The sequence below is a fragment of the Amblyraja radiata genome, unplaced genomic scaffold (genome assembly GCF_010909765.2).
Source record: "Amblyraja radiata isolate CabotCenter1 unplaced genomic scaffold, sAmbRad1.1.pri S98, whole genome shotgun sequence".
NCBI lineage: Eukaryota > Metazoa > Chordata > Chondrichthyes > Rajiformes > Rajidae > Amblyraja > Amblyraja radiata.
The window spans coordinates 108,078-134,527 of NW_022630180.1; the positions used below are offsets into that span (position 1 = coordinate 108,078).

The following is a 26,450-nucleotide window of genomic DNA, read 5'->3' on the forward strand; positions in this document are numbered from 1 at the left end:
CCCCGAAGACCAACATGCCCCATCTACACTAGTCCCACCCCGACCAACATGCCCCAACTTCACTAGTCCCACCCCGACCAACATGCCCCATCTACACTAGTCCCACCCCGACCAACATGCCCCATCTACACTAGTCCCACCCCGACCAACATGCCCCATCCACACTAGTCCCACCCGACCAACATGCCCCATCTACACCAGTCCCATCCCGACCAACATGCCACATCTACACTAGTCCAACCCCGACCAACATGCCCCATCTACACTTGTCCCACCCCGACCAACATGCCCCATCTACACTAGTCCCACCCCGACCAACATACCTCATCTACACTACTCACACCCTGACCAACATGCCCCATCTACACGAGTCCCACCCCGACCAACATGCCCCGTCTACACTAGTCCCACCCCGATCAACTTGCTCATACCTACACTAGTCCCAACCCAACAAACATGCCCATACCTACACTAGTTCCACCCCGACCAACATGCCCCATCTCCACTAGTCCCACCCCGACCAACATGCCCCATCTACACTAGGACCACCACGACCAACATGCCCCATCTACACTAGTCCCACCCGACCAACACGCCCCATCTACACTAGCCTCACCCTGACCAACATGCCCCATCTCCACTAGTCCCACCCCGACCAACATGCCCCATCTCGACTAGTCCCACCCCGACCAACATGCCCCATCTACACTAGTCCCACCCGACCAACATGCCCCATCTACACTAGCCACACCCTGACCCGCACAGAGACACACACAGAGAAACAGACAGAGACACAGAGAAAGAGATAGAGAGAGAATGAGACAGAGATAGATAGACAGAGAGTAGCAATGTTACAACATTTTGAGATTTAAAAAATCAAGTCTGCAATTTATCCCTTCAGATAAAGCATAAAAATAAGTTTAACTTGACACCTAATTAACTTTCATATCTCAAGTAATTAAAAAAGTTATGGCCATTTTCATACTCGGAAATTAGCATCTTGTTCCCTATTGATTTTCTATGGAGATAACAAAAAAGCTGTGATCGTGGACAGTCAAAAGCCCATAACTTTGTTAAAAATTAAGGGAACTGAATGAAATTTTCAGTTATCATAGATTGAAGCATTCTGAAACAAATATAAAATAATCTTACTTGGATGACCTGAAATTAAAGCATATAATTAGTTAGTTACCCAATTGTAGCTAATTCCAAACTTCAATTACTAGATCTAAACATCTATCCGTTTCTTAATAAATGATTAACATTTTTAAATAGTCTAAGTGTCCAAATAATATTCACAAATAATTCACAATAAAATATGATTTTTAAATCTCATTTACATTAATTTATAGGCCAAATGGAAGGAATTTAGTGTTCAATTGCTGTAAATTAATGGCCATTTAAATCAGCTTTCTAGTGGGATCCTGTGAACGCGCTGGTTTAGAACGTTCACATTGCGGTGGATTTGTGCCTCAAATGCCCAGAAAAATACTGCGGGATATAATGGGCCCAAATTAGCTACTCGCAACATTAAATTTTGTATAAAGGGATCTTAAGAAGCCTTTTTTAATGTAAAAATAAACAGCCTACCTTCTGTTGTCCCCTGTATGAGATCCGGCCCGTTGTCGGCGGTCGGGGGTTTAGATGTTAATTTTTAACCTACTATAACAAGTAAGGAAAGCCCTTAAAACTAATAATAGCTCAAGCGAGGGAATCTCCCAGCGATTTTTCGTTAATAATTAACTAGGCTGAAAATCCTCGATTTGAACAGCCTGGGGAAAATCGCGTTTTAAACCCGCCCCCCCCCTCTAAACGGCGCCAAAATCGCGCACACGGGCTGGGACAGATTTTCAGCGACGCTTCAGGTCGGCTTTGCAACATACCTACAGAGAGAGAGAAATAGATAGAGACAGAGAGAGAGGGAAGAGGAAAGGTATATGACCTTATCAAATCAATGTATCTGAATAATAAATGTGGCGTTAAAATTGGGGACAAATGCACAGATCTCTTCGCCCAGAGACGAGGCGTCCGGCAAGGCTGCAATCTGAGCCTGACACTGTTTAATGTATATATCAACGATTTGGCAGTAAAGTTGGACCAGAGCACAGCGCCAGGCCTCTGTCTTCTGGACGGAGAGGAAAAGTCCCTGTTTTATGGGGATGACTTGGTTCTGCTGTCCCCCACAGAACAGCAACAACAGTTGGACCTACTTGATGAGTACCTGTACTGCCAAAATTGGGCCCTGGCAGTAAATCTAAAGAAAACCAACATCATGAATTTTTCAGAAAAGACCCAGATGCCAGGAAGATAAATACACATTTACTCTGAATGGTACTGTTATCGAACACACTATGAGCTATACTTACCTTGGTCTAACTATCTCAGCATCAGGGAACTTCAATATGGCAGTGAATGCACTAAAAGAGAAAGCTTGAAGAGCTCTGTATGCAATAAAAAGAAGATTCTACAACATCCAAATTCCAATTAAAATCTGGCTTAAAATATTTGACAGTGTAATCCAGCCTATTGGGCTTTATGGTAGTGAAGTATATAACTCAGTCACCATAGTTATAGTAAATGGGAAAAACATACAACGGAGGCCCTGCATGCGGATTTTGTCGGAACATCCTCCGTATCCAAAGGAAAACACCAACAAACGCATGTAGGGCAGAATTAGTCAGATACCCACTGATAATAAATATCCAGAACAGAGCACTCAATTTTTGGAATCACCTTAAATCTAGCCCCCCAGATACCCTCCAGTTTAAAGCCCTTCAAACACAAGAGGGGAGCCCAGTAAATAGTTCCCTGTGTTGAATGGTAACATAGAAACATAGAAAGTAGGTGCGAGAGTAGACCACCAGGTCCGTCGAGCCCGCACCGCCATTCGCTCATGGCTGAACACTAAACAGACACACTTACCCACAAACAGTAGACACAAGACACAGAACACAAGACACTACCCTCCCCTTTATACCGCTATCACCCCTCTCCACCCCAAGAACCGCGTGATCTCCTGGGGGAGGCAAAAAAACCGGATAAAAACCCAGGTCCAATTCGGGAAAAAAATCCGGGAAATTCCTCTCCGACCCCAATCCAGGCGATCGACACTTGTCCAGGAGATCACTCAGGTCTTACTATACTAACCATACCTAGGTCCATATCCCTGCCCTCTCCCCGTAGCCCCTTATCCCCTTGGCAGCTAAAAAACCATCTATTTTAGACTTAAATATATTTAACGTTTCTGCTTCCACTGCTCCCTGGGGCAGTGAATTCCATAAATTAACCACCCTCTGGGTGAAGAAGTTCTTCCTCATCTCAGTTTTAAAAGAGCCCCCCCTTATTCTGCAACTATGTCCCCTAGTTCTAGTTTCCCCGATCATTGGGAACATCCTCGGTGCATCCACCCGATCAAGGCCCCTCACGATCTTATATGTTTCAATGAGATCGCCTCTCATTCTTCTAAACTCCAAAGAGTAGAGTTCCAGCCTACTTAACCTTTCCTCATATGTCAATCCCCTCATTGCAGGAATTAATCTTGTAAACCTTCGCTGCACTGCCTCCAGGGCTAGTACATCCTTTCTTAAGTATGGACCCCAGAACTGTACACAGTATTCCAAATGTGGTCTCACTAATACTGTGTACAGCTGCAGCAAGACCTCCGTGTTTTTATACTCAATCCCCCTAGCAATAAAGGCCAAAACTCCATTGGCCTTCCTGATTGCTTGCTGCACCTGCATACTAACTTTTAGTGATTCATGTACTACTACCCCTAGATCCCTTTGCGTTGCATTACAACGCAGCTCCTCCTCATTTAGAAAATAACTTGCCCTATCATTTTTTTTCCCAAAGTGAATGACTTCACATTTATTAGTATTAAATTTCATCTGCCAAGTTGTTGCCCACTCACCTAGCTTATCTATATCCTTTTGCAGACTCTTCCTATCCTCCTCATCCCCTACTTTTCCTCCCATTTTTGTATCGTCCGCAAATTTTGATATATTACACTTGGTTCCCTCCTCCAAATCATTTATATAAATTGTGAAACAACTGGGGTCCCAGCACCGACCCTTGCGGAACCCCGCTAGTTACCGGTTGCCATCCCGAGTATGAACCATTTATCCCCACTCTCTGCTTCCTATTTGTTAGCCAATCCTCTACCCATGCTAATATATTACCCCCAATCCCATAATTTTTTATTTTTAGCAATAGTCTCTTATGTGGCACCTTGTCAAAAGCCTTTTGGAAGTCCAAGTATACCACATCCACCGGTTCCCCTTTATCCACCCGGGTTGTTACTTCCTCAAAGAATTCGAGCAGATTCGTTAAACAGGACTTCCCCTTCACAAAACCATGCTGGTTCTGTCCGATGAAGTCATGTTTATCCAAGTGCCCCGTTAGTGTTTCTTTAATAATTGTCTCTAACATTTTACCCACCACCGATGTTAGACTACCGGTCTATAGTTACCCGCCTTCTGTTTACTTCCTTTTTTAAATATAGGTGTTACATTGGCCATTTTCCAATCCACTGGGACCGTTCCTGCCTCCAGGGAGTTTTGGAAAATTATCACCAATGCATCCACAATCCCCACCGCTATCTCCCTCAAGACCCTTGGATGTAATCCATCAGGCCCAGGGGATTTATCCTCCTTCAGTCTCATTAATTTCCCTAATACCACCTCCTTGGTGATCTTAATAGTATTTAGCTCCTCCATTCCTACCGCCCCCTGTTTATCCAGCGTTGGAATCTTTTTTGTGTCTTCTATGGTGAAGACTGATACAAAATACTCGTTTAATGCCTTTGCCATTTCCATGTTCCCCACCAACAACTCTCCAGTCTCACCCTCCAATGGACCAACGTTCACCTTAGCCACCCTTTTTCTTTTTATATAGCTATAAAATCTCTTACTATTAGTTTTTATGTTGTTCGCTAAATTCCTTTCATAGTCTATTTTCCCCGTCTTAATTAATCTCTTAGTTATTTTTTGCTGACCTTTAAATGCTTCCCAATCCTCTACCCTCCCACTATCTCTGGCTACCTTATATGCCCTTGCCTTCAGCCGAATACTATCCTTTATAGTTTTACTGAGCCATGGCTGACTGTTCTTACCCTTACCCCTTTTTTTCTTCATAGGAATAAATTTTTCTTGAAGGTTATACAGTAGATCCTTAAACGTACACCACTGCTCATGTACCGTCTTATTCTTGAGTCTGCTATCCCAGTCAACTTTGATCAGCTCAGTCCTCATACCTTCATAATCCCCCTTATTTAGACTAAGCACCCTAGCCTGAGTTTCAACCTGCTCCCCTTCTATTTGAATATGGAATTCGACCATATTGTGGTCACTTGTTCCCAACGAGTCCCTAACTATGACATTTTTAATTAATCCTGCTTCATTACACAGGACCAGATCCAAGATTGCCTCCCCCCTTGTCGTTTCTGTGACATACTGTTCTAGGAACCCGTCTCTAATACATTCTATAAACTCTTCCTCTAGTCTACCCTGCCCAGTTTGGTTTGCCCAATTAATATGAAAATTGAAGTCCCCCATGATTACAGCAGTTCCCTTTTTACATGCGTCAACTATTTGCAGATTTAGTTCTGACTAACAGCGTCACAGCTATTTGGAGGTCTATAAATTACACCCACTAGTGTTTTTTTCCCCTTATTATTCTCTATCTGTACCCAAGCTGTTTCACTATCCTGATCCTTCAACGCAATATCCTTCCTCTCTATTGCCGTTATTCCCTCCCTTATTAAAAGGGCCACCCCTCCTCCCTTTCTTTCCTGTCTATCTTTTCTAATTGTCGAGTACCCCTCTATATTTAACTCCCAGTCCTGATCCCCTTGCAGCCATGGTCTCCGTAATGGCCACGATATCATAACTATATATACTTAATTGCACCGTTAATTCATTTATCTTATTACGAATACTCCGTGCATTTAGATAAAGCACTTTCAGATGATTTTTACTACCCTTCCTTTCTGTTTTTTGCCCCTTTTACATCTAGAGCTTTATCTTCACACATTCTGGATCCTCCTGTCACATTTTGATTTTCCGTTTCCCCACTGATACCCTGCTCTATTTCCTCTACCCCTGCCGTTATTTCCCCCCTTGATACCTCCCCCCCGCTACTTAGTTTAAAGACCTCTCTACTGCCCTAGTTATATGATTTGCCAGGACCCCAGTCCCAGCACCGTTCAGGTGAAGTCCGTCCTTACAGATGGTACTGAGACTAACTACCCCTATTCAGTTAAACCCTATCTAGTTAAACCAAATTATCAAACAATGTAAAGAAACGTACTTGGAACATTGGGATAAAGAAACCAAAAGCCAAAGCAGATTAGAATGTTACCGTGCGTGCCCTAAAAAGAGATTATAAATTGTCAGACTATCTCTCAACTGTTAGAGACATAAAGCAGAGACAGACCCTCACCAAATACAGGTTAAGTGACCACTATTTGGCAGTTGAAAAAGGAAGACAGAAGAGATTCTGGCAACCAAGAGAAAACAGAATATGCGGCCACTGTTTGACAGGTGAGGTTGAAACAGAGATGCACTTCCTCCTAAAATGCACAAAATTGACAAAACATGGAAAGCATACTTTGACAAACTCAGTGTGGCAACCCCTGATTTTAAAGAACTAGATGATACTAGATTAAGTTGGACCCGTTGGGTCCTGGCATCACACGGGAGGGCTGGACACCCAACACAATATTCCACCTCTCCACCAATTCCAATATTGCTGGCCTGTGAGGGTGGGGGGGTTGGGGGGGGGAGGGCTTTCTGTTGCGCCAGTATAATTGTTGTGGGCTGAAGGTACTGATTTCCAGAGGGCTAGTATGGAGTTTGTGGGCCAAATGGATTTTTGGGCTGACAGCACAGTCACTTTCAGCTGGTGGGCTGGCAGTTCACTAACTCACGGCTCGTGGGCTGGCAGTTCACTCAGTCACCCCCCCCCCCACTCTGCTCCTTGCCATTCCCCTCCCACCCACACATTCAGTACATCTCCAAACAATCTCCCCCCCCCATGCACTCTTAGTGGCTCTCCCACAGACCAGCCATTCCTGCCTATTAGGTTCTATTGTGATGAAGACCACACGGCATTAAAAGTGCAAAAAGGTTTTATTAAAGTTTAAAATGTGAATGACTTAAAATATAAGAACAATTTAATTTTTATAGGTGAGATTTATTAAGTTTTAACTTGTTGTGCCTTGTTGCGTCTTGTTGTGTTCTGCTGCGAGAGAGAGAGAGAGAGAGAGAGAGAGAGAGAGAGAGAGAGAGAGAGAGAGAGAGAGAGAGAGAGAGAGAGAGAGAGAGAGAGAGAGAGAGAGAGAGAGAGAGAGAGAGAGAGAGAGAGAGAGAGAAAAGGGAGGAGAGGGAGGGATATATCTGAGCGGTGGGGGCTGAGGGGCAGGAATAAGGGGAGAGGTTCAGAGAGAGAGAGACAGAAAGGAGACAGTCCGGGGGAGGGGGGAGAGACTGGGGGTTGGAAAAAGGAGTGAAGTGTGTTGTGGGGGGAAGCAGGGAGCAAAGGGAGGGGGGGAGGGATTCAAGGGGGAGTGGGTTTGGTGCCGAGGGGGATGAATGAGAGGGGGGGGGAGAGAGTGAAGTGAGTCATGGAAGGGGGTAGGGAGCCTGGTGGGGGTTCACACTGTTTGGGGTGGGGAGGAGGGGGGAGGGAGCAAAGGGGGGTAAGGAGCAGGAGGCGGCAGGGGTAAGGGGCAGGGAGCCACAGGGAGGAGGTCACATTGTTTGGGGTGTGGGGGGTGTTGCAGTTTAGGAAGTCAAACCAGGGCAGGATCTTCACTGTGAATGGCGGGGCGCTGGGGCAATAGACAAGAGACAATAGGTGCAGGAGTAGGCCATTCAGCCCTTTGAGCCAGCACCGCCCTTCAATGTGATCATGGCTGATCATCCCCAATCAGTATCCCGTTCCTGCCTTCTCCCCATATCCCTTGACTCCACGATCTTTAAGAGGCCCATCTAGCTCTCTCTTGAAAGTATCCACAGAACCGGCCTCCACCGCCTTCTGCGGCAGAGAATTCCACAGACTCACAACTCTGTGAGAAAAAAGTGTTTCCTTGTCTCTGTTCTAAATGGCTTACCCCTTATTCTTAAACTGTGTGGCCCCCGGTTCTGGACTCCCCCAACATCGGGAACATGTTTCCTGCCTCCAGCTTGTCCAAACCCTTAACAATCTTATATGGTTCAATAAGATCCCATCTCATCCTTCTAAACTCCAGAGTGTACAAGCCCAGCCGCTCCATTCTCTTAGTATATGACAGTCCCCCACATCCCAGGAATTAACCTGGTGAACCTACGCTGCTCTCCCTCAATAGCAAGAATGTCCTTCCTAAAATTAGGGGACCAAAACTGCACACAATACTCCAGGTGTGGTCTCATTAGGACTCTGAACTCTGAGCCTGGCGTAATGTGTAGAGCCGAGGGATCTAGGAGTGCGGGTACGAGTTGGGCCGAAGGGCCTCTTTCCAACACTGTATCACTCCATGACTATGACAATAACTCAGCGGGTCAGGCAGCATCTGTGGAGAAGATAGACACACAGTGCTGGAGTAACTCAGCGGGTCAGGCAGCATCTGTGGAGAAGATAGACACAAAGTGCTGGAGTAACTCAGCAGGTCAGGCAGCATCTGTGGTGAAAGGAATGGGTGACGTTTTGGGTCGACACCCTTCTTTGGTTTAGTTTAGTTTAGAGATGCAGCGCGGAAACAACAGGTCATTCGGCCCATGGAGTCCGCGCCGACCAGCGATCACCCCGTACACTAGCACTATCCTACGCACATTGGGGACAATTTAACAATTTTGTGGAGGCCGATTAATTTACAACCCGGAACGTCTTTGAAATGTTGGAGGAAACCGGAGCACCCGGAATAAAAACCCACGCAGGTCAAAGGGAGAACGTACAAACTCCACACAGACAGCACCCGTAGTCAGGATCGAGCCCGGGTCTCTGGCGGTGAGGCAGCAACTGTACCGCTGCGCCACTGTGCCACGCAGAATTATTTAACGGTTTCCACCGCCATAAACGCACCCAATATGTGCTAGTAATGTCCTGTTTGCCAGCTTGTTGACCCTCTGTGTTCCCCTCCTGCAGGGTTTAGGAGCCGTTGCTGTGGACGGAGAGACAGGGACGTGAGCGGACATTGAGCGCGGCCAGGGTGCCAGTGAGCCCCCCCCCCCCCCCCCCCCCGCTCGGTGTGTGGGCTGACCTTCGAGGGGCTGAGCTTCGATGGAGGACCACATGATGGGGCACAACAAGGAGAAGCGCTATGAGTGTGACGTGTGTGGCAAGACCTGGCAGTGCCCGAGCCGGCTGGAGACCCACCGACGGGTGCACACGGGAGAACGCCCCTTCGATTGCTTGGAGTGCGGCAAGAGCTTCACCTTCGATAGCCATCTGCAGCGGCACAACCTCGTGCACTCCGGCGAGAGGCCCTTCACCTGCTCCGACTGCGGCAAGAGCTTCAAGACGGCGAATGATCTGAAGACACACCGGCGGATACACACGGGTGAGAAGCCCCATGGCTGCTCCACCTGCGGCAAGAGCTTTGCCCAGTTGTCGGGGCTGCGGGAGCACCGGCGGGTGCACAGCAGTGAGCGGCCCTTCACCTGCTCCGATTGCGGCAAAGGCTTCAAGTCGGCACCAGTGCTGAAGAAGCACAAGCGTGTGCACACCAGCGACCGTCCCTTCAACTGCGCCCAGTGTGGCAAGGGCTTCATCTGCTCCACCAGGCTGCTGGAGCACCAGCGCACCCACACTGGCGAGCGCCCCTACACCTGCGCCCAGTGCGGCAAGGGCTTCACCCGCTCCACCAGCCTGCTGGAGCACCAGCGCACCCACACTGGCGAGCGCCCCTACACCTGCGCCCAGTGCGGCAAGCGCTTCACCCGCTCCAGTCACCTACTGCTGCACCAGCGCACCCACACTGGCGAGCGCCCCTACACCTGCGCCCAGTGCAGCAAGGGCTTCACCCGCTCCAGTCACCTACTGCTGCACCAGCGCACCCACACCGGCGAGCGTCCCTACACATGCGCCCAGTGCGGCAAGCGCTTCACCCAGTCCAGCAACCTACGGGTGCACCAGCGCACCCACACCGGCGAGCATCCCTACACATGCGCCCAGTGCGGCAAGGGCTTCACCAACTCCACCCGGCTGCTGTCCCACCAGCGGGTGCACACCGGCGACCGTCCCGTCCCCAGCCCGGTGTGTGGAGAGCGCTTTGCCAAGGCCTCCCACGCCATGTCTCACCAGCACGTGCACACCAGTGGCCCGCCCTACGACTGCCCGTACTGCGGTGAGGAGTTTGACAGCTCGCGGGGGTTGCGGCAGCACCGGCGGACCCACGCCGGTGAGCAGCTGCTCCCACTGTGACAAGAGAGCACGGGGGCTGCGGGAGCACCAGCGGATACACACCGGAGAGAGACCCTTTGTGTGCGCTGAGTGTGGCAAGGGTTTCACCCGCATGTCCAGCCTGTGGCAGCACCGGCGTACACACAGCGGTGAGCGTCCCTTCCCCTGTCCGTCCTGTGGTAAGTGCTTCAGCCGCCTTGACCACCTGCTGGAGCACCGGCAAGTCTACACCGGCCAGCGCCTATTCACCTGCCCGCTCTGTGGCAAGGCCTTTGCCAGCTCCTTCAGCCTGTTGGCACACCGCCACGTGGATAGATAGGAGCTGTTTAGGTAAACACAAAATGCTGGAAGGAATGGGTAACGTTTCGGGTCGTTTCTTCAATCACCCATTCCTTCTCTCCTGAGATGCTGCCTGTCCCGCTGAGCTACTCCAGCGCTTTGTGTCTTTTTTTGTAAACAAGCATCTGCAGTTCCTTGTTTTTAAACCATTCTGGTTAACCATCTCTGCACCTTCCCCAAAGCCTCCACATCAGTCCTGTCTGTAATGAAGTGACCAGAACTGTATGCAATACTCCAAATGCTACCTGACCAATGTCCCTTAAAGCTGCACATATACATTCCTCCCTCTCCCCTCTCCCTCCACTCTCACCCCCCCCCCCCCCCCCCATTCGTACACAAATACTCTGCATTCCACCCTCTCGTGCCCCCCTCCTATCTCTCACAGCGAAACCTGGGTGTCCTTGTACACCAGTCACTGAAAGTTGGCGTGCATGTACAGCAGGCAGTGAAGAAAGCTAATGGAATGTTGGCCTTCACAACAAGAGGATTTCAGTATAGGAATAAAGAGGTACTTCTGCAGCTGTATTGGGCTCTGGTAAGACCACATCCAGAGTATTATGTACAGTTTTGATCTCCTAATTTGGGGAAGTACATCATTGTGATTGAGGCAGTGCATTGTAGGTTCACGAGAATGATCACTGGGATGGCGGGACTGTCATATGAGGAAAGATTGAAAAGACTAGGCTTGTATTCACTGGAGTTTGGAAGGATGAAAGGGATTCTTATAGAAAGGTATAACATTATAAAAATGACTGGATTAGCCCGATGCAGAAAAAATGTTCCCAATGTTGGCCGAGTCCAGAACCGGGGGCCACAGTCTTGGAATAATGGGGAGGCAATTTAAGACTGGTGAGAAAAAACTTTTTTAACCCAGAGTTGGGAATTTGTGTAATTCCCTGCCACAGCGGGCAGTGGAGGCCAAATCAGCGGATGGATTTAAGAGAGTGTTAGATAGAGGTCTAGGGGCTAGTGGGGAGTCAAGGGATATGGGGAGAAGGCAGGCACGGGTTATTGATTGGGGACAATCAGCCATGATCACAATGAATGGCGGTGCTGGCTTGAAGGGACGAATGGCCTCATCCTGCACCTAGTTTCTATGTTACACACACACCCTCTCTCTGTCCCTCTCTCTCACACGCACACACACACTCCCGCTCCCTCTTGTTCTCTCTCACACACTCCCTCTTTCTCTCTCACACACAAACCCTCTTTCTCTCACACACACACTCCCTCTCTCTCACACACACTCCCTCTCTCTCACACACACTCCCTCTCTCTCACACACACTCCCTCTCTCTCACACACACACTCCCTCTCTCACTCACACACTCACTCTCTCTCTCACTCCCTCTCTCACACACACACCCTCTTTCTCTCACACACACTCCCTCTCTCATACACACCCTCTTTCTCTCACACACACTCCCTCTCTCTCACACACACACTCCCTCTCTCTCACACACACACTCCCTCTCTTGCTGTCTCACACACAACCTCTCTCTTGCTCTCGCGCACAATGGAGATTTTCTGAAAAACAGAAAACAGACAAATTTAAAAGATAATTTTCCCAGCAGAATAAATTCTGGGAATATCTTAGAAGCTTGGTTTATACTAATCACTGAAACAATGTATTAACATAGAGATGTATTGTCTGGGCACAGCACCATATTAGATATCTGTCTGAACTGCCTGTCCCAGCTAAGGACAAGGTAGTGGCTTTCATCCAAGTCTTACAAGCTTGTTTTAGTTCACAGACGGATGCCCATTCTGGAACCAAGATGGAAGTCATTTGAAAACAAAATGGAGTTTGTTGTCCTTCCGGAATGGGCAGCTGTACTGAAGCTGTGCCAAGATTTGAGTAAAAGGCCGAAATTGCAAATATATGGGTCCAGCCTCCCTTGTCTCCCTTAGGCTACGGATCTTTCACTCAGATTTAGAAGGTGTTTTTTATTAATAAGAAAATGTATAATTACTCTATCTTTCCTTTGTTCTTTGAGTGGAGCCCGAGAAGCACTGAGCAACGTGTGTTATTTGTAGATCTCCCCAGCCACTCCCGTCTGGCAAATTGATTAAAAGATTACTTTGGTTTACCTTTAACAAGTTTGTTGCTGTCTGCTTTCTTTAAGAGACGAACGTTGGCTACTGTGCTCTTTGGAATTCTTCAGAATTCAGGTTGTGCTATCAATAATGAAAGAAAATGCCAACCATCTCCAGAAATTATAAGACATTATTCACACTCCATGCAAATCTGTAGCCGTAGGGCAGTCGCACAATTCCCCACTGCTTCAAAGATAGTTCCTGTACTTGGCGATATCATTTGGTGATTGGCGGCTGAAATGCGGCGGCGGGGCTACAGACAGCCCGGCACCCGGGTGATTCACCCCATGTGTGGGTGGGGGGGGGGGGTGATTTACCCCATGTGTGGGTCGGGGGAGTGAATCACTCCGCTGTGTGGGTCGGGGTGCGGGTGAATCACCCTGGTAGGGGGGTCCTGGTGCTGGTGCAGCGCGGTCAGTGACTGGGTGGGCAGAGGGACCAGACTGTCCCCAACTCTGCAGCAGCTGACTGGTATGTTTCTGGATTTATGGCCCCTTGTGTCCGCTGCCCGGAGCCGCGGTCCCGCTCCTCCCTGCCCCGTGTGTGTGTGTGCGCTGCCGACCCACAGCCCGTGACAGTGCGGTGGGAGCCAGCTTGGGGGAGTAAGGGGACTTGGAGGTAGCCAGCTTCGGGGATTACCGAATGGGAGGTACTCGCCTATAGGGGTACCGGATGGGATGTAGCCAGCTTGGGGGATAAGGTATGGGGGTGGGCAGTCTGGGGGGCATGAGAGATGGGAGGTCGCCTGCTTGGGGGAGTACTGCCCCTGTCCCACTTAGGAAACCTGAATGGAAACCGCCCTCTCTAAAGGACTTAGGGTGCTCTGTGGTAGTCGTTTACCTTCCTCTTCACCGCACAGACAGCGCTCCTCCGCTCTCCATGGCCCCCACCTTCGTGATGTGTTTGTGTGTGTGATCTGTAGATGCAGCTCACGCTTTGGTCGATCCAGCTCGAGGCGTTCCAGGCGAGTGACCAAAACCTCCGGCGACCTCATGGAAACTTTGGGTCGCGGGCAAGGGCACCAGAGGTTTCCGTTCAGGTTTCTTAAGTGCGGCATTTGGAGAATCAGAGGTCGCCAGCTTGGGGGAGTAAGGGGAATGGGAGGTGGGCAGCTTGGGGGAGTAAGGTGAATCAGAGGTCGCCAACTTGGGAGAGTAAAGGATGGGAGTTAGGAAGCTTGGGGGAGTAAGTTTGTTACTCTGCAGATCGACCGGGAGGTGATGACATCGCCCGTTCACACACAGCCGCCAGAGCAAACAGTGTACATACGGTGATGACAAACGCAATCAATGCAATATCCAGTGCAAAAAAGTGCAAAATTGTGTTGCAAAATGCCCGGGGTAGCACGGACGAGAGGGGCTGAAGGGCCCTTCCCCGGGCAGAGCGACCACCGACGCTGTCCGTGTGGAGTTTGCTCGCTTCCCTCTCCGTGGTGAACCGAATGCAGTTCGGGGCAGAGGAGGTGAGCTCAGCCTTCCGAGCCTCAGTCGAACCTCATCCTTCCACCCGCGCATCCTAGCCCCGACAGGCCATTGCCGCCACCTTCCTCCCCGGACAAGAACTGAGGGGGAAACTCAGACGAAACATCTTCCAACCGCAGTCACACACAGTGGGTGGAACACAGCGCAGATCGCACGCAGCAGATCCATTGTAACGTCATCAGCAAGACCATCTCGTTTATTTTCAAAGTTTTATCGGATTTGTGAACATTTTCATCAATAACTCGAGAACTAAAGCACGAATTATTCAGATATGGCTGTTTTGGTCCCACGAAGAAAATCTCTGCCGGAATACGTAATTTTTTTACCGATACCACGTCGTTTTTTCGATTAGATGTGATTACACACAAACATGACACACGAAAACAAATACATATCCAAGATTAGAGTTTGATAATTATAGAGGAAAGCTTATCAAGTTGGTCGGAATTTATTGTCACATGTATCAATTAAGGTACTGTAGCGAGTTGAGACGAGAGTTGGTTTCAAACAGGTTTATTAACGTAAACGGTGAAATCAACGGGAGTTCAACAATGACCAACTGAATGGGTCTGACCACAGCGGTGGTGGAAACTAGACTGGGTGGGCATCGTCCAGAAAATGCGCGAACACAAACCCCTTCCCACAGTCACATGGCCGAGGTAGCAGGTGCCGCTACTGTACAGCGATATTTGAGTTACCATACAGCCATACTGAGTAAAAAGCAACAAGGCACAGCCACCTAAAAGAACATTTAACATAGACATCCACCACAGCGGAATCCACATTCCTCACTGTGATGGAAGGAACTAAAGTTCAATCATCTTCCCTGTTTGTACACCCGTGGTCGGGGCTGGTGAACCCTCCGCAGTTGCCGCTCACTGCCGACACACTACATAAAAGTCCCTTTAAACTTCCATGATCCAAAGACATCCTCATGCAGAAGGCCTATGTTTGGACAGCTATCCAGCCAGAAGACTCGAAAGCATTGCGGGAGTTTGCGATATTTCTTAGTAGTATGATAGAAATGGCTACCCTCTTAGACGACTTGCAAGATATGAATGTTGTTAGCAATATGAAAATTATTACTCTAAAACAGACTTAAGGGCCTGTCCCACTGTACGAGGTAATTCAAGAGCGCTCCCGAGTTTAAAAAAAAATCAAACTCATGGTAAGTACAGTAGAATGTACGTAGCAGGTACGTCGGTTTTCGGGACGTCTCTTAGCGGCTCGTAACAATAACGGCAGGTACTCGGGAAACACGGTAAGCTCGTGAAGATTTTTCAACGTTGAAAAATGTCCACGAGAGCCCCGACTACCTACGAGCGGCTATTACCGTAATTCTCCGAGTTCGAATCAGGAGAAACTCAGGAAAACTCTTGAATTACCTCGTACAGTGGGACAGGCCCTTTAGAGAAATGTGGAGGGATAAAGCTAGCCTGTTAGAGGAAAATGAGAATGGAGAGGCCATGCTTCCTAATCTGGGGAACTTCATAGAAAAGGAAGTACGGTTCATGTCAAATTTACGCTATGGGAGTATTCAAGATCCTAAACCAATCGCAACTGTCAAAGGTTCTACCTTTACTAAAACAAAAGGAAGATCAAGACCTAAGGGAAGTAGTTTTGATTCCGCTGTAAATACTTGCAGAAATGAGAGGCCAAAAGAAAGAAGATACATCTACTGTTAAGCCAAGATGGTTCTGCTTGTCATCCAGCAAGAAGAAGACAGAGGAATGACAAAGAGATGGCCCACGAGGGAAGGGAAGGGGGGCTGTCGATGACTGGTCAGCTCGCACCTTGCATCCCATCCCAAGAATGGACACCGCATTCTTGACAGGGCCAAGGAGAGCTTGTAATAGGAACACTTCTCCATCCGTTTCCCACCACGGATGGCTGACCTGCTGAGTTCTACCGGCACTTTGGAGGGGAATGGACAGGTGACGTGTCGGGTCTGGACCCTTCTTTGGACTGATGGAGTCGGGGGAGAAAGCTGGAAAAAAGAGGTGTGGTTGGGACAGACTCCAGGACTTGATTGGGAGGGGGCAGTCTACTTAATTTGGAGAATTCAATGTTCATGTCATTGGGCTGTAAGCTATGAGGTGCTGTTCCTCCAGTTTGCGTGTCACCTCACTCTGGCAATGGAGGAGGCCCAGGACATAAAGATCTTGTCTTGGAGGACCGAGCGCACGTGTAGTCTGCAATGCACGCCTAGTCCAGATACATTAGACATTAGACAAGAGACAATAAGTGCAGGAGTAGGCCATTCGAGCCAACACCGCCATTCAATATGATCATGGCTGATCATCCCCAATCAGTACCCCATTCCTGCTTTATCCACATATCCCCTGACTCCGCTATCTTTAAGAGCCCTATATAGCTCTCTCTTGAAGGTAACCAGAGAACCGACCTCCACCTAAGGCTGAAAATTCCGCAGACTCACAACTTTCCGAGTGAAAACATTTGTTTTTTCATCTCCGTTCAAAATGGCTTATCCCTTATTCTTAAACTGTGGCCCCTGTTTCTGGACTCCCCCGACATTGGGAACATGTTTGCTGCCTCTAGCATGTCCAAACCCTTAATAATCATATGTTTCAATAAGAAACCCTCTCATCCTTCTAAACTCAAGAGTATACAAGCCGCTCCATTGTCTCAGCATATGACAATCCCGCCATCCCGGGAATTAACCTACGCTGCACTCCCTCAATAGCAAGAATGTCCTTCCTCAAATTAGGGGACCAAAACTGCACACAATACTCCAGGAGTGGTCTCACTAGGGCCCTGTACAACTGCAGAAGGACCTCTTTGCTCCAATACTCAAATCCTCTTGTTATGAAGGCCATTAGCCATTCACTTTCTTCACAGCCTGCTGTACCTGCATGCTTACTTTAATTGACTGATGAACAAGGACCCCCAGATCCCGTAGTACTTCCCCTTTTCCCAACTTGACACCATTTAGATAACAATCTGCCTTCCTGTTTCCGCTACCAAAGTGGATAACCTCACATTTATCCACATTAAACTGCATCTGCCCACTCGCCCAACCTGTCCAAGTCACCCTGCATTCCCATAGCATCCTCCTCATAGTTCACACTGCCACCCAGCTTTGTGTCATCTACAAATTTGCTAATGTTACTTTGAATCCCTTCATCTAAATCATTGATGTATATTGTAAATAGCTGCGGTCCCAGCACCAAGCCTAGTCACTACCTGCCATTCTGAAAGGGACCCGTTAATACCTACGTTTTGTTTCCTGTCGCCAACCAATTTTCTATCCATGTCAGCATTCTACCCCCAATACCTTGTACCCTAAATTTGCTCATTAATCTCCTATGTTGGACCTTATCAAATGCTTTCTGAAAGTCCAGGTACATTACATCCACTGGTTCTCCCTTGTCCATTTTCCTAGTTACATCCTCAAGAAATTCCAGAAGTTTAGTCAAGCATGATTTCCCCTTTGTAAATAAGTGACTCCAGCAACTTCCCCACCACCGATGTCAGGCTAATCCAGGGGTGGGGAACCTGCGGCCTTAAGGCCACATGCGGCCTTCTAGGCCATTAAGTGCGGCCCTTTGAATGAATACAAATTTGTAGAACAAATCCTTTTATTTTTATTAATATGCTTTTGTTCGTCTTTTACTATTTTTATTTTAATCTTTAAATGAACGTATTTAAAACACCAAAGGGTAAAAGAAGATTCAACAAAATTAGGATTTTTTAGCATTCAAATTAGCATTTCAACTTCACGCAGTTGTTGTCTCCAAGGCTGCTATAGAACTACAGATGGAATTGATTGAGCTCTCAGAAGATGACATTTTAAAATCCTTATTTGACGCTGAAAGGTCCGATAGAAATATGGAAAATGAAATAGAATACCTACATCTTCGGGACATGCACGAAAAATGCTTTCTTGCTTTTCAACCACTGCAAATCTACGTTCTTCTATCTAACCCAAATCAAGATGCCCTTAAGTTCACAAATGACGGATACCCATCTAGATCAGCTGAAACTGCGTACCTCCATGTTACAACCAAATATTCAAATGCTTTCCCACAAAAAGCAGTCGCAACAAAGTAATTGAAGGGTTAATTAACTTTAGAAATAACAATTTTTTTCATTTTCTTGAAGTTAGTACACAGTAGTTAGAATTTTACAAAATAAATACATTTTGAACTACATCTAATTGAAGTTTCATGGATGTGGCCTTATTAGATTACAGCTAACAATGCAACATTCCAACATTAAAAGGTTCCCCACCCCTGGGCTAACGTCTATAATTCCCTGTTTTCTCTCTCCCACCTTTCTTAAAATAGTGGCATAACATTAGCTACCCTCCAATCCACAGGAACTGATCCTGAATAGATAGAACATTGGAAAATGATCACCAATGCGTCCAAGTTTTCTAGAGCCACTTCCTTAAGTACCCTGGGATGCAGACAATCAGACCCTGGGGATTTATCAGCCTTCAGTCCCATCAGTCTACCCAACACCATTTTCTGCCTAATGTGGATTTCCTTCAGTTCCTCCGCTACCCTAGATCCTCTGGCCACTAGTACATCTGGAAGATTATTTGTGTCCTCCTTAGTGAAGATGGATCCAAAGTACCTGTTCAGCTCATCTGCCATTTCCTTGTTCCCCATATTAAATTCCCCCTTTTCAGTGTTCAAGAGACCAACTTAACCATTTTTTTCTTCTTCACAAATGTAAAGAAGGAACAGCCGATGCTGGTTTAGAAAGAGATATCTCCTGGGATAACTTGCACCGTTGGAGAGCATGGACAGGCAACATTCTAGGTCAGGACCCTTCTTCCGGCGGCTTGGTGTGGGGGGTGGAGAAAGTTGGAAAGGAGAGGTGGGAGTGGTCGCCTTAGATTCCCTTCCCTCTACAGATGCGGCCTGACCCAGAGTTCCTCCACCGCTTTAGAGGGAATGGACAGATGACGTTTTGAGACAGGACCCTTCTTCAGACTGAGTGGAGGGGGGGGGGGGGGGGGAGGATGCTGGAAAAGAGAGATGGGGGCTGGACAAAGCCTGTCAAGTGATAGGTGGGCACAGAATGCTGGAGTAACTCAGCGGGACAGGCAGCATCTCTAGAGAGAAGGAATGGTGACGTTTCGGGTTGAGTGCCTTCTTCAGAAGTGATAGGTGGATATAGGTGAGGGAGACACAAAATTCTGAAGATGCTGGAATCTTGCACAGAACACAATTTAGTTAGATGCACAGAATCTGGGCTATGGGGAGAAGGCAGGCGCGGGTTATTGATTGTGGATGGTCAGCCATGATCACAATGAATGGCTGTGCTGGCTCGAAGGGCCAAATGGCCTCCACCTGCACCTATTTTATATGTTTCTAATCTATTGCTCAGAGTGGGGGAGTCGAGGACCAGAGGACATGGGTTGATGGTGAAGAGGAAAAGATTTAATAGGAATCTGAGGGGTAACCTTTTCACACAAAGGGTGGTGAGTGCATGGAACAAGCTGTCAGGGGAGGTAGTTGAGGCTGGGAATATCCCAATGTTTAAGAAACAGTTACACAGGTACGTGGATAGAACAAATTTGGAGGCCAAATACAGGCAGGCGGGACTAGTGCAGCTGGGACTAGTCGTTGGTCGTTGCGGGCAAGTTGGGCCAAAGGGCCTGTTTCCACTCTGTATCACTCTTTAGCTCTAACACAGAGTGCTGGAGTAGCTCAGTGGGTCAGGCAGCATCTGTGGAGAACATGGATAGGTGACATTTCACAGTGCTGGAGTAACTCAGTGGGTCAGGCAGCATCTCTGGAGAACATGGGTAGGTGCCATTTCAGGTCGGAACCCTTCTTCACACTGACACGATGTTAGCAGATGAGGGGGTGATCGGCAGATGAGTGGAGTGAGTGACAGGCGTGAGAAAATAAGGAGATAAAAGGGTAGAGAAGGAGCGTGGAATATATATGTGCAGCTTTAAGGGACATTGTGTTCAAGAACGAACTGCAGATGCTGGAAAATCGAATGTAGACAAAAAGTGCTGGAGAAACTCAGCGGACGCGCCAGCATCTATGGAGCGACGGAAATAGGCAACATTTCGGGCCGAAACCGGACATTGGTCAGGTAGCATTTGGAGTATTGCATACAGTTCTGGTCACTCCATTACAGGACTGATGTGGAGGCTTTGGGGAAGGTGCAGAGATGGTTAACCAGAATGGTTTAAAAACAAGGAACTGCAGATGCTGGTTTACAAAAAGGACACAAAGTGCTGGAGTAACTCAACAGGACAGGCAGCATCTCTGGAGAGAACGAATGGGAGACGTTTCAGGTCAAGACTGAGGAGGGTCTCGACCCGAAAGTTACCCATTCCTTCCAGCATTTTGTGTTTACCTAAACAGCGCCTATCCATCCACGTGGCGGTGTGCCAGCAGGCTGGAGGAGCGGGCAATGGCCTTGCCACAGAGCGGGCAGGTGAAGGGGCGCTGGCCGGTGTGGACTCGCCGGTGCTCCAGCAGGTGGTCAAGGCGGGTGAAGCCCTTATCACAGGACAGGTTCACCGGGCTCAAGGGACGCTCACCGTTGTGGGTACACTGGTGCTGCCAAAGTCTAGACATGCGGGTGAAACCAGTGTTCACACAAAGGGTCTCTCTCCGGTGTGTATCCGCTGGTGCTCCCGCAGCCCCGTCCTCTCTTGTCACAGTGGGAGCAGCTGCTCGACGGCGTGGGTCCGCCGGTGCTGCCGCAACCCCCGCGAGCTGTCAAACTCCTCACCACAGTACGGGCAGTCGTAGGGCTGGCCACTGGTGTGCACGTGCTGGTGAGACAGGGGTGGGAGGCCATGACAAAGCGCTCTCCACACACCGGGCTGGGGACGGGACGGTCGCCGGCGTGCACTCGCTGGTGGGACAGCAGCTTGGAGGAGCGGGTGAAGTCCTTGCCGCACTGGGCACAGGTATAGGGACGCTCGCCGGTGTGGGTGCGCTGGTGCACCAGCAGGGTGCTGGAGCGGGTGAAGCTCTTGCCGCACTGAGCGCAGATGAAAGGGCGCTCGCCGGTGTGGGTTCGCTGGTGAACCAGCAGGTGACTGGACTGGGCGAAACCATCGCCGCAATGGGCGCAGGTGTACGGACGCTCGCCGGTGAGGGTGCGCTGGTGCACCAGCAGTTAGCTGGAATGGGTGAAGCCCTTGCCGCAGTCATTGCGGGTGTAGGGTAGTTCCCCGGTGTGCAGGCACATGGGTCTCTTCAGGTCCGGCGACGACTTGAAGCTTTTGCCGCAGTCGGAGCAGGTGAAGGGCTGCTCACTGCTGTGCACCCGCCGGTGCTTCTGCAGCTCTGACAACTGGGCAAACCTCTTACCACAGGTGGAGCACCCAGAGGGCTTCTCGCCCGTGTGCACCCGCCGGTGCACCTTCAGGTGTTTTGCCATCTTGAAGCTCTTGCTGCAGTCGGAGCAGGTGAAGGGCCTCTCGCTGAAGTGCATGCGGTTGTGCCGCAGCAGGTTGCTGTAGTGGGTGAAGCTCTTGCCGCATTCCAAGCAGTTGAAGGGCCTCTCGTCGGAGTGCATGCGGTTGTGCTGCTGCAGGTGGTCATTGCGGGTGAAGCTCTTGCCGCACTCGGAGCTGTCAAAGGGGCGTTCTCCCGTGTGCACCCGCCGGTGGGTCTCCAGCTCGCTCGGGTACTGCCAGGCCTTGCCACACACGTCGCACTCATAACGCGTCTCCTTGTTGTGCCCCGCCATGTGGTGCTGCACCGAAGTTAAGCCCTTCGAGCTCAGCGGCACACCGAGCAGATGGGGGGGGTGCTCACCGGCACCACAATGGCCGCTCATGTCCCCGTCTCTCCATCCACAGCGGCGGCTCCTAAACCCTGCAGGAGCGGAACACAGAGGGTCAACAAACTGGCAAACAGGATATTACTAACAGATATTGGGTGCGTTTATGGCGGAGGAAACCGTTATATAATTCTGCGCGGCACAGTGGCGCAGCGGTACAGACCCGGGCTCGATCCTGACTATGGGTGCTGTCTGTGTGGAGTTTGTACGTTCTCCCCTTGACCTGTGTGAGTATTTACTCCGGGTGCTCCGTTTCCTCCAACATTTCAAAGACTTCAGGATTGTAGATTAATCGGCCTCCACAAAATTGTTAAATTGTCCCTAATGTGCGTAGGATAGTGCTAGTGTACGGGGTGATCGCTAGTCGGCGCGGACTCCGCGGGCTGAAAGACCTGTTTCCGCGCTGCATCTCTAAACTAAACTAAACTAAAGAAGGGTCTCGACCCAAAATGTCACCCTTTCCTTTTCTCCACAGATGATGTCTGACCCGCTGAGTTACTCCAGCACTTTGTGTCTATCTTCTCCACAGATGCTGCCTGACCCGATGAGTTACTCCAGCTTATTCTTTCTATCGCTCGCTCTCTTTTTGTCGCTGTCTCTCTCTCTGTCTTTATCTCTCCCTATCTCTCTCTCTCTCTGTGTCTCTCACTTTCTCTAGCTCTCTCTCTCTCTATGTCTCCCTGTGTGTCTCTCTATGTCTCTGTGTCGCTCTGTCCCTCCCTCCCTCTGCATCTCTCTCTGCCCCACCCTCGCTCTCTCTCTCTGTCCCTCTCTCTCCCTCACTATCTCTCAGTCCGTCTCTCTCTCTCTGTCCCTGCCTCTCTCTCTCTGTCCATCTCTCGCTCTCTCTCCCTCTCTTCCTGTCCGCACACTCTGTCCCTCTCTCTCTATCTGTCCCTCTCTCCACCTCTCTCTCTCTCTGTCCGTCTCTCTGTCCCCCCCCTCTCTCTAGCTGTCCCTCCCTCTCTCTGTCCCCCCTCTCTCTCTGTCACTCTCTGTCTCTTTCTGTCTCTCTCTCTCTCTCTGGATCGCTCTCTATGTCTCTCTATTTCTCTCTCTCTCTCTCTCTCTCTGTCCCTCTCGGTCACTATCCCAGTCTCTATATCTATGTCCCTCTCTCCCTGTCCCTATCTCTCTGTATCCCTCTCCCTTCTCTGTCTCTCTGTCCCTCTCCCTTCTCTGTCTCTCCCTGTCCCTCTGCCCCCCTCTCTCTCTGGTCCCCCCCCTCTCTCTCTCTTTTTACCCAAATATATCTAAAGAAGCGTTTACTGTCCTTCCTTATATTCCTGGCCAGCTTCCCTTCGTACTTCATCTTTTCAGCCCGTATTGCCCGTTTTGTTTCCTTCGGTTGTCCTATGAAAGTCTCTGTGTGTGTGCGTCTCTCTCTCTCTCTGCCCCCCCCTCTCTCTTTATCTATCGCTCTCTCTGTCCCTCTCGCTCTCTCTCCCTCTCGCTCTCTCTCTCTCTCCCTGTCCCTCTCGCTCTCTCCCTGTCCCTCTCTCTCTGCCCCCCTCTCTCTGTCCCTCTCTCTCTCTCTCTGCTCCCCCTCTCCCTCTCTTTTTCCCTTAACATATCTAAAGAAGCTTTTACTGTCCTTCTTTATATTGCTGGCCAGCTTTCCTTCATACTTCATCTTTTCTGCCTGTATTGCTGTTTTGTTTCCTTCTGTCCTGTGAAAGTTTCCCAATCATCTCATGCCTTCATAGTGCCCTTTGTTATCTCTCTCTCTCTCCCTTTCTGTCTCTGTCTGTCCCCCGCTCTCTCGGTCTCTACGTCTCTCTCTATCTGTCTCTGTCTGTGTCTGTCTCTGGCTTTCTCTCCCTCTCCCTCTCTCTCTCGCTCTGTCTGTCTCTTACTGTCTCTCTCTCTGTTTCTCTCTCTTTTTCTGTCTCTCTCCCTCTGTATATCTGCCTCTCTTTCTCTCTGCTTCGCTCTCTCCCTTCCCCCTCTCTCTCTTTCTGTCGTTATCTCTCCCTGTGTGTGTCTCTCTCTCTGCTTTCTCCCTCTCTGTCTTTCTCTTTCTCTGTCTGTCTCTCACTGCTTCTCTCATTCTCAATTTCAATTCAATTAAAAAACTTTATTGGCATGATAAAAAAAACATTGTTATATTGCCAAAGTATAAAACATGACATACATATTTAAAATGCATAAGTATAAATACAAGTCTACAGTGCATGGATAGATATGTCCCTGTACATAAACTTGCAATAGGCCTATAGCCCTTTATTGATTGCTACACGTTCTTGTAGCTGTAAGCAGTACAACACAATAGCAACTTTAGCAATTCAATATTAATTTCTTAGTGTTAATGTCGATTAGTGTGTGTGTACATATGTGCATGTTGGTCATTCACCGTCTTTCAGGTTATGGCATGCTGTTACGTATTGTGCACCAAGATGGGCCGTATTTCCTTCGCCAAAGATTATTCTTAGTTTTGATGTATCATCTAGTTCTTTAAAGTCAGGGGTTGCCACACTGAGTTTGACAAAGTATGCTTTCCTTGTTTTGTCAAATTTTGTGCATTTTAGGAGGAAGTGCATCTCTGTTTCAACCTCATCTGTCAAACAGTGGCCGCATATTCTGTTTTCTCTTGGTTGCCAGAATCTCTTCTGTCTTCCTTTTTCAACTGCCAAATAGTGGTAACTTAACCTGTATTTGGTGCGGGTCTGTCTCTGCTTTATGTCTCTAACAGTTGAGAGATAGTCTGACAATTTATTATCTCTTTTTAGGGCACGCACGGTAACATTCTAATCTGCTTTGGCTTTTGGTTTCTTTATCCCAATGTTCCAAGTACGTTTCTTTACATTGTTTGATAATTTGGTTCACTCTAACTGGTGATTGGGGGTCAGTATTGATCTGGGGCCGGTCAGGGTTTAACTGGATAGGGTTTAACTGAATAGGGGTAGTTAGTCTCAGGACCTACTGACACAGGGAACTCTTTTCTGGGTTCCCCTCCTGTGTTTGAAGGGCTTTAAACTGGAGGGTATCTGGGGCCTAGATTTAAGGTGATTCCAAAAATTTAGTGCTCTTTTCTGGATATTTATTATCAGTGGGTATCTGCCTAGTTCCGCCCTACATGCGTTTGTTGGTGTTTTCCTATGGATACGGAGGATATTCCGACAAAATTCCGCATGCAGGGCCTCCGTTGTATGTTTTTCCCATTTACTATAACTATGGTGACTGAGCGGACCCCATACTTCACTACCATAAAGCGCAATAGGCTGGAATACACTGTCAAATATTTTAGTCAGATATTCTCTGTCTCTGTGTGTCTCTCTCTTTCTTTCTTTCGTTCTCTCTCTGTCTCTCTCTTTGTCTGTCTCTTTCTCCCTGTGTCTCTCACTCCATCTCTCTCTCTCTGTCTGTCTCTCACTGCTCCTCTCAATCTCTCTCTGTGTCTCTCTCTCTTTCTTTCGTTCTCTCTCTCTGTCTCTCTCTATCTCTCTCGCTGTTTCTCTCTCTCTCTTTGTCTCTCTTTCTCCCTCTCTCCCTCTCTCTATGTCTCTCTATCCGTCTCACTTTCTGTCTGCCTCTCTCGCTGTCTCTCTCTCTCTCTCTCTCTCTCTCTCTCTGTCAATTCAATTTCAATTTAAATTAAAAAACTTTATTGGCATGATAAAAAAAATACATTGTTATATTGCCAAAAACATGACATACATATTTAAAGGGCCTTTTCACGGGGCGAGTTGACGCAAGATGTCACCAGAGTGAAGAGGTCGTGGTCCAGCACGAGTCTCGCACGATATAACGGCAGTAGATAAAGAGTTCCCACGGTACTCGGCATTTATGTTATTCGTGCGAGTGACTTGGCCGTTTCCCGAGCTGTCGCGTTAAATCTTGAATGAACATCGTGAACTACACGTGACACAAATGATGTAACTTTTTTTTTCACACACTATATATATCCTCCCTTGGTTGAATCGGCTCAAATGTCTTCTGTATTATGGCAAGAAAGTAAATTGCAACGTAGCCATCAAAATGTTTGCAACTGGATTTTAAATGAATGGGAAACTTTTAAATGGAGGAAAATAGTTTTTATAAATTAATAACTTTTGTATGGCGATCATTTAAATGTCTAAACTATGGTTTATCCCAGGCGCTATTCATAAAGACGAAGCTTGCACATATGCATATAAAAATCTTACATGTGCACACATTTACCAGTCAACTTTTCAATTCGTGAATTCGTTTTACTTTTATAACGGGAGTGCCTTTATTAATCTATCCAGTAGTAACCACAGATGCTGTGATTCCAGTACTTGCTTTGATTTGTAATGCTTCAAACCTAACTTACTGGCCGAATTGCACTTTATGATCTTCCAAGGTGGTGAAAGGCGCCACGTAAATGCAAGTTCATTGGCAGTATAT

General features: G+C 48.3%; 1 protein-coding gene across 1 annotated transcript in view; it reads left to right on the top strand.

Moving 5' to 3' along the window:
* The window catches only part of LOC116969667 (zinc finger protein 883-like), an 84,200-nt gene that overhangs the window by 24,059 nt on the left and 33,691 nt on the right, over window positions 1-26,450 (top strand). Inside the window, exon 2 of the mRNA XM_033016466.1 lies at window positions 9,121-10,191. Coding sequence (XP_032872357.1) covers window positions 9,256-10,191 — 936 coding nt within the window. The 5' untranslated portion in view covers window positions 9,121-9,255. The remainder of the gene's footprint in view (window positions 1-9,120; window positions 10,192-26,450) is intronic.